The 11,824-nt window shown below is 46.8% G+C and overlaps 1 protein-coding gene across 1 annotated transcript; it reads left to right on the top strand.

The window, feature by feature from the left end:
* Positions 1–253: 253 nt before the first annotated feature.
* LOC133884245 (L-type lectin-domain containing receptor kinase IX.1-like) lies at positions 254–2,587 on the top strand. The gene is made up of 2 exons (XM_062323593.1): positions 254–1,617; positions 1,706–2,587. The coding sequence occupies exons 1-2, from the start codon at positions 269–271 to the stop codon at positions 2,391–2,393; spliced, it is 2,037 nt and encodes a 678-aa protein (XP_062179577.1). The 5' UTR covers positions 254–268; the 3' UTR covers positions 2,394–2,587.
* Positions 2,588–11,824: the final 9,237 nt, after the last annotated feature.

Below are 11,824 nucleotides of genomic sequence, written 5' to 3'. Positions count from 1 at the left end.
TGATATTTTTTTATTTGAATTTTTTTTCTTAGAAGTTTCGTGGAGTTGAAACTTTCTAGAGTTGATATTTTTTTATTTGAATTTTTTTTCTTAGAAGTTTGGTGGAGTTGAAACTTTCTAAGTTCGATTTTTTTAGTTCAAAATTCTGAGTTGAAATAGTCGCTCCACCTTGCTGACCAGACCCATGGATGTAACCAGGGGCGATAAAAGCCGAAGCTAGTACACCCATTTCCCCGTCTCCATTTATATTCTCTAAACAAACAGAAGCATGCCGGCAGCGAGCTCACGCCAGTTTCTGTTCTTGTCCTTCAGTCTCTTTTATCTGCTGATCCATGCACCTCGTGCCACCTCGCTCTCCTTTAGTTTCAACTTCTCCAGCTCCGGTGACCCATGCGACGCCGAGCTTAGGTGCGAACGCGACGCGCATATGGGCCCCGGCATGCTCGAGCTAACAAAGAACGAGATCAGAGGTGACCCCTTCAGCGTCGGCCGTGCATCATACGCGCGTCCGGTGCCACTCTGGGACAACACCACCGGCGAGCTAGCCAGCTTCACCTCCAACTTCACTTTCCAAATCAAGCCCAAAGACGAGACCTTCTACCACAGATGTAACGGCAGCGGCGACGGAATGGCTTTCTTCCTCGCGCACTACCCATCGATGATTCCTCCAAACAGCTATGGTTGGAACCTCGCCCTCTTCAACGACAGTAACAGCCTCAACGCCACCGGCGACGATAGGGTCGTCGCGGTGGAGTTTGATACGTTCTACAATTCCCAGTGGGACCATAGCCAAAACCATGTGGGTATTGACGTCAACTCAATCAACTCCAAGGCCTACAAGAACGTGACCAAGGGCCTGGTCTCTGAAGACGCCATTATGACTGGCATGATCAGCTACAACAACCTCACAGGTATCCTAGCAGTTTATCTCCAGATCGATGACAGCGAACCATATAATATCACCTTGCCGGTGGACATGAAGGGGAACTTGCCCGAGCAAGTGGCGGTCGGCTTCTCTGCGGCCACTGGCGACTGCATCGAGCTGCACCAGGTGCTGTCCTGGTCGTTCAACTCCACTCTAGAATCCAAGGCTACCACCGGAGGGCGACGCCGGCTAGTACCTGTGCTTGTGCCCGCGGCTGTAGCTTTTCTTGTGTTGCTATGCACTGCCGTCGGCTGCCTTGTGCGCCGGCGACGCATATGGAAGAAGCTGAACGGAATGACTGACGGCGATTCTGATGGAGAACGTGAGCACGCTGAATTCGAGAGAGGGGTGGGTCCTAGAAGGTATGGCTACCGCGAGCTCGCCGCTGCCACGAGTAACTTCGCGGAGGAGGAGAAGCTCGGCCGTGGGGGCTTTGGCAACGTGTACCGGGGCAGCCTCGGCGATCAGGACTGCCTGGTGGCCGTAAAGATGTTCTCTGCTGAGTCGTCGGTGCAGGGGAGGAAGGCGTTCGAGGCCGAGGTGAAGATCATAAGCCGGCTGCGGCATCGGAACCTTGTGCAGTTGTTAGGCTGGTGTGACAGCCGCAGGGGTCTCTTGCTCGTCTACGAGCTTGTGCCGGAAGGCAGCCTTGACAGACACCTCTACGGCAGCTTGCTCAGTTGGTCACAGAGGTACAAACCAAACCATCGATTTCACCATTTATTATATCATGCCAGTAGAGTAGATTAATTTCAGTTTGTTAACTTGTTTGATCAACAGATACAATATTATCCTTGGCCTGGGCTCTGCACTGCGCTATCTGCACACGGAGTGGGATCAGTGCGTCCTGCACGGCGACATCAAGCCCAGCAACATACTACTCGGCCCATCACACAGCACCAAGCTAGGGGATTTCGGGCTGGCGAGGCTCGTTGACCACGGAGCCGGGTCGCGGACGACGCAGGTCGTGATGGGCACGGCGGGGTACATAGACCCGGAGTTCATCCGCTCCCGACGGCCGAGCACCGAGTCCGACGTGTACAGCTTCGGCGTCGTGCTCCTGGAGATCATCACCGGACGGCGGCCGGAGATGGAGCACCCGGACAGGGTCATCCCGCTGCTGAAGTGGATCTGGGACCTGTACGACAGAAACACGCTTCTGGAAGCGGTGGACGAGAGGCTGGCTGAAGGCAAGCTCGATGACGCCGGCTGCAGCTGCGAGTGGCAGCTGCGGCGTGTGCTCGTTGTCGGGCTGTGGTGCGCGCACCCGGACCCGGGTGTGCGGCCGTCCATTGTGCAGGCCATGAACGTCCTGCAGTCCGAGGACGTGACGCTGCCGGTTCTGTCGCGGCAGGTCTATAACAGGACTACGTCCGACTTTTCGCATGGATCGCGCGGCTACGATTCGCCAGCGGCGGAAAATATTTGCAGGGACGACGAGTCGTGGGCGCTTAGCGGGGGCAGATGATGGAACTTGTATGTGTTGGAGTGGAGGCAGTATGTGAGGCCTACGGAAGATGCATGTAACTATCGTAGTACTGTAAACCCCGTGCATTTGCATAGGCTAGGTATGTTCTTTGCACTTATAGCCGTAAGAACAAAAGTATTAAAATAGACGCAATGCAAGGTTCATTTCTTAGATGATTCAAGGTTTCTGATGACATATAGATTTGTGGGTAGAGAGTTCAAATAGATCACATAATGTAAGCTCTAGAGCTAACCATATGCATCCATGCATTTTGAAAGGGCGACTTGGGCGGTTCCCAAGTCCCCCGCCCACCGCCACCCCTCCTCCCCCTCTGCCGCCTCGCTGCTGCCTGAGCAGACTGCCGGAAGCCCACACAACTGCAAGGATGGCGGCGGCGGGGCTACACATGGTTGGGTTCCGGTTTTGGCGGCTAGATCTCGCGCGAAGCCATACGCCTGGAGGCCTCGGCTCCTGTCCGCAGGCTCGAGGGCGACTTCAGGTGGGGTCGGCCGTGGTTCTTCGCTTGAGGGGGGCAGAGGAGATGGTGGCTGCAGACTTGTGTGGAGGTAGCCAGAGGAGGAGGTGGAGGCGGTCGTTGATCTGTGTGGTGAAGCGGCTAGAGGAGGAGGTGGCACGAATCTGTGAGGGGGGTGGATGTCGTGGTGGCGCCGGCTGGTGGTGTTGGCGGCTGGATCTAGTCGTTGTCGAGTGGATCCGCATGGCGGCGACCGATTCCATGTGATGAAAGCCGGATTTGGTCGGTGTTGGCCGGATCCTGTGGTGGGTGGTTGCTTTTGATTGGAGGCTGGAGTCAACGTCGTGCGGGCAGGCATGCTTCGGCTAGACAATATGTGTGGTGTTACTGCGCCATTGCAGTGAAGGGTCCCGCTCAATGGTGGCCTTCTCGATGTGGCGGTTGCTGCTCGCTGCTGTGGTGGTGGGGCTCGCTGCCTTGTGCCGTGGTGGTGGAGCTCGCCGTCGTGGGCTGCTGTGTTGCTGCGACTTGGCTGTGAGCTATTGCAGGAGCTGTTCTCCTTGGTGTGGGGCGGTGCGGCGGTTGTAGCGTGCGGTCGTGGTGGTGGAGCTCACCGTCATGCGTGTCGCTCACCTCTCAGCCGCCCGGTGCCTATTGGGCTCATCCCATTGCCGATCTGTCTTACTCCCACCAGATTCGGCCCGTGGGGAGCCCAATGTCTGGTGGTGGCCTTGTGGGCGGCACGCGTGTGAGGTGTCGGTGGCGGCTCCATTGACGGTGTGGATTTGGCGATTGTGTTGTGCCGGTTCGATTGCGTGGTTGGGGGGTGGGAGGCTCTGGGAGAAAGTCTATCTCGACTTGTTGCTGGTGCTGACAATGGTGACACCCTCCGGCGCCGCTCCCCTCCCTTGAGGCATTGTCGTGGTGCCTCCCACCACCTTTGGGTGACTCTTTGGGTGAAAACCCAAGTCCGATGTTCCGGGTGGGTGACGGTGGCATTTTTTGACGTCGCGTCCTCCCTGGAGGCGTCGCCTTGGAGGTCCCTCCCCCTTTTTGAGCTACCCGGCAGAGGCTCAGTTGTTTCGATGAGGTTGCTGCTTCTTTGGTATTTCAACGAGGATTGAGGCGCATGAGCCTTTTGTTGCTTCACTTGAGAGGTGTGATCGGCTTACTTGCTTCCTTTGATGAATTTTAGGCACTCCTTGCCCTTGATCACAACACGCTCATTTGATTTGCTTGTATGCGTGTTAAATCCGAGACCTCTCTTGAGCTTGTTGTCTTTGGCCTCAATGGTCTTGTATAGTGCATCCTTTGATTTATAGGTTTTAATGCAACCATACTTAACCAAGGCATTTAGCCTCTCATTCTCTTTTTGTAAGGCTTGCAAGGATTCAATGTTAGTAGCACAAGCATTTATAGCTATGTTATAGTACCGAGAACAACCATTGCTTGTAGAAACATTAGAGAGCAAGATTGCATCATTAGATTTGGATGAGCTATTTTTGAGAATATTGGTTTGTGCTTCAAGAGTTTTATGACTCTCATCTAAACTTGACAACTTTTCTTGAAGCATAGAATTATCATTCTCAAAACTAACAATTGAGCTATTGGCCAAATTTAGCTCTTTGGTTAATTTCTCAACTTTCTCCCTTTCTTTAGCAAGAAGTTCCTCGAGCTCAAGGCTTCTCTCCTTTTCAAGGATGAGCAAATCTTCTTGCTTCTCGAGTATCTCCTCTTGACCCTCTATTGTTTCCATAAGTTATTTGAATTTAAGCATAGTATTTTTACTAAGACCTTTAAGCACGCTTTCATCACAACTATCACTATCACTATCACTAACTAGAGGCTTAGGATATGATTTTACCTTTCGCCCTTTTGCCATGGAGCATGTGGGGGTGTCGTCGTCGCTCATTTCGCCAAATAATGATTTTGTTGGTGTAGGGGCACGAATGGCGATGGTGGCGACTCCTTCATCATCGGAGTCAGTGTCGGAGTTTGAATCCCACTCCTCGCCAATTTGATCATGACCCGAATATTTCTTCTTGTATGCCTTGCTCTTGTCCTTCTTGAATGGCTTGCCCTTCTTTTCTTCTTTGTATTTGCCCTTCTTCTTGTTAGCACAATCCGCTATGAAATAGCCAACTTCGCCACACACATAGCATGCCCTCTTGGAAGTTCTTCTTTTGGGCATATCTCTTTTATATTTTCTATATCCTCCCTTCCTCATGAATTTCTTGAACTTTCTCACAAAGAAAGCTATTTCTTCATCATCAGAGCTTTCATCTTCACTTGAGCAGGACTCTTCAACTAGTTTGCTCTTGCCTGCCTTAAAAACTATTTCTTTGTTCTTGGAAGTGGAGCTTTGCTTGGACAAGTTCTTCACTTCATTTTCTTTTTCTTCCATTAGCTCATTAGCAAGTATTCTCCCAAGAACATCACTTTGGGTGAGCCTTTTGTATCTCTCCTTTCCCAGATGAGGGTGACCAAGGTTGAATTTTTTGGAGCAAAGGCTCTAAGTAACCTTCTCACAACCTTGTGATCATCGAGTTCTTCACTCCCAAGTCCTCTTATCTTGTTCACAAGCACCATCATCCGATCATACATGGCTTGTGAAGTCTCATCATCCTCCATGACAAACCTTCCCAATTTGTCTTCAAGTAATTCAATCTTGGATTCCCTCACACTAGTTGTACCTTTGTGTGACACTTGAAGTGTGTCCCAAATAAATTTAGCCTCCTCAAGCCCATCCACCTTGTTGAACTCTTCGGGACTTAAGGGGAAAAGTAGGACACTTGTTGCTTGGGCATTTCTATGTATGGCTTGTTCTTGTTCGGGTGTAAGCTCCATGTCTTCAGCCGGAAAATAGATACCTACACACACAATTCTCCAAATGCTCGGATGGAGCGATATTAAATGCATCTTCATCTTGTGCCTCCAAGCGACGTAGTGAGTACCATCAAAAAATGGTGCACGGCCGGACGGCACGGAGATGAAGTTGTTAGAAGGGGAATTTAATTTGCTATAATCGAAATTAACTTCAACTCCTTTTCTTTCTTTGAAGCCACCGGCGGTTGATGCATCTCTCGAATCCATTTGTCTTCTAGAACCACCACCTGAGGTTTCACCTTTGGGACTTCTCGGGCTTTTCTCTCCGGATACCGACATCTCCAATTCCTCCAAGCGGTTAAGCCTTGTAGGAGGTTAGGCTCTGATACCAATTGAAAGTCCTTGATGTCGACTAGAGGGGGGATGAATAGTCGTACTAAAAATTAAAACTCAGGAGCGGATTAAATAGTGCCCGGAGACTTCGGCTCAGTCCGGATACTCCGAAGTTCCGAAGTATCCGAGTTCACCCGGATTATCCGGACTATACAGGAACTCGAAAACAAAGTAAGCTTAAGAGAATCTACTAGAGACTATGAGCTATCACACTATCTCTAAGATAGATATTTTCTACTTAACAATAAAGCTATACTTAAATACTCGCAAGCAATAAAATTGAGGCAAATCCTCAATTGGCAATTTGAATGAATAACTTGCAAGAATTTAAATGGAGACAAGATTTAAATCCGAAGTTCGGCCACCTCACAAAGAAGTGCATACGTGTCCGTTGAGGAGCTCACAAAGAGTCGAGTCTTTTTCAACTCTATCCTCACCCAAGCGACCACAAAGATCGAGCTAGGGTTCTTACTCAAATCGTGGGTAATACAAATTCCCCATGGCACTCCACAATGATTGGGTGCACTACAGGTGACCTCTTGCCGTCTAAAAGCACAAAGCTTCAAGGGAAAAGAATACAATTCGTAGCTTGGCAAGAACTCAAAAAGCTAAAAGAGTTTCTTTTTGCTCTCTTGCTCCAAATCTCACTCCCCAAACCAAACTCTCAAATCTTAGCAAAGATTGGGCACTAGAGGGGTTTGGGAGGGCTATTAAATGCTCTAGAGAGAGTGAATGAACTAGTGGTTCAGCAAGCATTGAATGAGAGGGGGTGAAGAGGTATTTATACTCTTCCCCTAAAAACTAGCTGTTACTGTGCAATTCAGGCAAACTCGGAGTATCCGGGTTCATCCGGAGTCTTCGGGTAGCACAGAAAAACACGGACCTAACCTGTCAGAATTAGCTGTTACACTGACATGGAGTATCCGGGTTCACCCGGAGTCTTCGGGTAACACTTTGAGAAAAACCAACTATAACTCTAGTTCGTAGGATGCCTGGAAGATCCGGAAGCATCAGACCTCGATGATTCCCGACCAACTCGGAGACTCCGGGTAAAAGCCTTAGCTAACCAAGAGCCTATCTCGGAGTCTCACTCGGAGACTTCGGACCTTAACAGCATTCGGAGTATCCGAGCTAACTCGGAGATTCTGGGCTTAAAATTAAATAGAAACCGAGAGCTCTTCTCAGAGACTCACTTGGAGTCTTCGAAACATTTGCATTGTCCGGAGTATCCGGGCTATCCCGGAGTCTCTGAGCATAGAAATAAACTCAAACCGAGAGCTCTTCACGGAGTCTCACTCAGAGACTCCGGAACACCTATAGAGTCCGGAGTTTCCGGACCAACTCGGAGACTCTGGAACCAGACAAAACTACCCTTTGATCCCGGTGTCCGTGAGTGATGGTGTCTCTCAAAAATTGGTTTTCATAAAATACTTTGAGCACTAAGACACTACCAAAACTACAAAAAGCATCCCTCTTAATAGTACAACATTCATAAAACTCAAATTCAAATTAAAAACAAGTTGGAATCTAAGAGTTTCTCTATGTCGCTTCTTCTTTCTTTCTGAGGGACATGGACTTTTTTTTTTTATCCTTTCTCAACGGGACTAAAACCTGTTCATACACTTGATAAAACCATTAGTCCCTTAATCGTTTATCATCAATTATCCAAAACTCACAAGGGGCCTAGATGCACTTTCAGGTGATTGATGACAACCCGATTAAAGCTTATAAATGATAATAGAATTTAAAGATTTTGAATTTTAAGATATTTGGTAATCTCCCCCTAAATGTGTGCTTTGTCTTGAAATTAGAATATAAGAGCAAATGCACATATTTAATGAAAATTTGCGAGAGGTCCCCCTATATCTTAGAATTTGTGGGGTGCAAAGTGTGTGAGCATTTATATACGTGATGCATATGACATGATATTTCACAAAATCTAAGAAAGAGAGAAACAAACATTACATCAACCAAATCATTGCATCAAACTAGCACAAATTTAGTCTTATGAATTTAAAAGTCTATTACAAGCACACCACATAGTTCATTACAATTATTACATATGTCTCAAGGAAACTATGAAGGGATTAAGAAAGAAGATAGACAGGACACATCGGATTTCTCTCCCCCTTTGGCATCAAGCACCAAAAAGAAAGAGAAGCAGAATCAGAAATTAGCCGTTGTCTTCCTCATAGTCATCATCGGCACCGTTATCGGATCCATCTTCATGTCCATCTTCCGAAGAACTTGGTTCGGCTTATTCTAGTTCTTCGTCATCATCAGTCTCCTCATCATCTTGAGGATGGGAGGGACCCACAACAGCTCTTTGGGCTTCATCATACCAAGCCCAAGGGTTTTCAAACTCTGGCTCACTCGCTTCTTCTTCATGAATGATTGGAGAGCAAGGTGGCTGAATGCCAAGGTGAGTGTGTATTTCCTTCTGCCTTGCTTCAATTTTCTTTGTCCTCATCTTGGTCTCTCGAATCTGAGTGGCATTATGAGTGCAGACTCGAAATATTGCCTTGAGTGCACTCTTGAGAAAAGACTGAGAGCCTCTAGAGGATGGAACATGCTGAGGAGCCATTCGTTGTGCACTGGGAGCTGCAGGTGGAGGAGATGATCGAGAGCTCACAATTCTCACCCTATAAAGTTCGTGCTTCACCTCCTTGAAGAAATTTTTCTTTGTCACCCTTTCAATCATATACATGATGTAGGGCGCATATGCACAACTCTTATTGGGAGTATATGAGGTTGTATGGATTTCCTCCCAAACAAAGTCAATCACGCTAAAGGGTTCACCTCCATTAGACATCCGTGCAAGAAGGTTTCTTGAGATTCCTTGCACATTGGTTGCATCACCTCCTTTTGGATTCAAAGTGAGACGAAAGAGACTATTCAAATATTTGTAGAAGAGCTTCATCCCTGTAGTTGTGCCATGAATCACCCTTCCTCGAGCCAAGCACATAAAATCAATATCATCAGGTGACAATTGATTCTCATTGTGTATTTTTGAGTTGTGCAAGTCACGAACGTCAAAACCAAATATGGGAGCAAATGTCTGATATGAAATTCTGTATTTTTCTCCCTCGATCATCCAGAACATGGACTGATTCTCCTCATGATCATAAGAAAGAGTGGCATAGAACTAGGTAATCACTTCTACGCTCCAATCACATTTCAGACTCATGAACTTCTTAATCTTCTTCTCCTCACAAGCAACAATGACAGCATTGAATGTCTGATCATTTTTTTTGTTCCATATACTCTCAATCAATCCACTGCATTGGAGTGACAGGGTTCTTCTTGGTGAGAATCAAGCTTTCATAAAAGTCGGCATGAAACTCATTCCAAAAGCGGGGGTTTGCCACGCTTTTCTCATATTCATACGGGTCATCACCTCTGTCCTTCTTGCATTTAGCAGCTCTCTTCATGTAATCAATCATCCTCCTTGGAATTTCATGTGATTGATGAGCTCTGTAGGGCTGGTGTAGCTTTAGTGGTGCTAGCACAATGTTCTCCTCCTCTATTTCATCATCCTCCCCGTGGATGCTAGAACCGGCATCCACAACTTTCCCTTTGCCACGTCCAGCTGTCACAGGAGCCGTTCCTCCCGGCCTGAAAGTGCCTCTTCCTCTCATGGCTTGTAACTTTGTTGATCCCCAAGGCACATTTTATGATTGTGTCGGCTCCTCAATCCGAATACCTCTTGATTCAACTCTCTGAGGAGGGGCATCGCTTTGGCCTTGAGCATGAGAGTCACTTTTCTGTTTCTTCCTCCTCTCATACCCATATCCCTTGTTTCTATCCATCTCAAAGGACCTGAGATATACATCAAAGGTATATAAGACAAGGCATAAGTGTTGGTTGAGAAAGAAGGTTGAATTGAAGAAGTCCTGGAAAAATTGGCAGACCTAGAGTATCCGGGCCAACCGGATACTCTGGGTGACCTGACTCCAGGGCAAGAATTTGGGGTTTTCTTGATTCTTCTTCCACATTGCAAAACCCTCCTAGGGATTGATTCTAGGGACCATAAGGGACATATTCACCGAAGGAATTTGATTTTAGACCAAGATATTTAGAGATCGGGTGAAAAGTACCTTTTAGGGCTAGATGAAGCACGGAGGTTCAATCCGGAGGAAAGGCTGGAGATTCTGAGCTAGAAACGAGGAAAAACCGATGGGGTTGTTGTATAGACTGGGTTACATGGAGACTCTGGCCTGGCCCAGAGACTCCGGGTGGAGTCAGAAGTCTGAACTGAGAGCCCGTCCCGGAGGGTGACCCGGACCCTCCGGGTGAGTAACAGAATCCGGATACTCCGGGTGGACCCGGAGACTCCGGGTTCTGTTAACTCAACAAAACTAGAAGCTCATGAAACAGTGTCAGATTCCGGATACTCCGGCGTAGTCCGGACATTCCGGGATCTGTAGATTTTGTAGATTGAATTAGGAGCTGAGATTCAATGGGGAAAAGATTGTTGGGCAAATGAGACATATATTTATCACTTGTGATCTGCCAACAAACAACATTACATTACTATGATCACAAGTAGAAAATTATGATCCAAAGATCAAAGACATATATTTGGCAAACAAATAAATCATTATCAACATTCTTAGTAAAAAGAGTAGAATCAACTTTGCCTATTTCAAAGCCTTTCTTAATGAGAAAATCCCTAAGACATTCATACCAGGCTCTAGGTGCTTGCTTAACCCATAGAGCGTCTTATGGAGTTTATACACATGATGTGGGCATTTGGGATCTTCAAATCCGGGAGGTTGCTCTACGTACACCAATTCGGAGATTGATCTATTTTGGAAAGTGCTCTTCACGTCCATTTGATATAGCTTGAAATCATAGTGAGTAGCATAGGCAAGTAATATACGAATTGACTCAAGCCTAGCTACGGGAGAATAAGTCTCACCAAAATCTAAACATTCTATTTGCGTGAAGCCTTGAGCATCCAACCTTGCTTTATTTCTTGTCACGATCCCGTTCTCATCTTGTTTATTGCGGAAGACCCATTTAGTGCCAATTACATTTGGGTTTGGTCTTTCCACCAATGTCCAAACTTCATTCCTCTTGAAATTATTCAATTCTTCTTGCATAGTCATCACCCAATCCGGATCTCCATGTGCGTCTTCCACCTTCAATGGTTCCAAAGAGGAAACAAAAGACTAACATTCATAAAAGTTTGCAATTCTAGAATGAGTGGTTACTCCCTTTTGTATATCACCAAGTATGTTGTCCATGTGGTGATCTGTTTGAATACTTTGATGAACTCTTAGGTGTGGCACTTGAGATTGGGGTTGAATGTCTTCTCTTCATCATCAAGAAACTTGTTGAAATCATCATGAGCTTGATCTTGACCTTGTTCTTGATTTTGATCTTGCATAGGAGTTGATGTTGATGGCTCTACTTGAATTGATGAAGACGGTTGACTTGGGTCATTATTGGCCATATGTTGCTCTTGTGATTCTTGGGGCTTGATTTCTCCAATTGCCATCTTCTTAATTGCTTCATTTGGAATTTTTTCATCACCTAGAACATTAGGATCAACTTGCTCCACTTGGGAGCCGTTAGATTCATCAAATGTCACGTCCTGTGCAATTTCAACACAATCGAAGGTCTTGTTGAAAACACGGTAGGTGTAGGCATTTGATCTATAACCAAGCATAAAACCTTCATCTACTTTGGGAGCAAATTTAAAACTTTTTGCCTTCTTATTGAGAATAAAATA

This window comes from Phragmites australis, chromosome 11 (genome assembly GCF_958298935.1).
Source record: "Phragmites australis chromosome 11, lpPhrAust1.1, whole genome shotgun sequence".
Classification (NCBI taxonomy): Eukaryota; Viridiplantae; Streptophyta; class Magnoliopsida; order Poales; family Poaceae; genus Phragmites; species Phragmites australis.
This window is presented reverse-complemented; position numbering and strand designations above follow the sequence as displayed.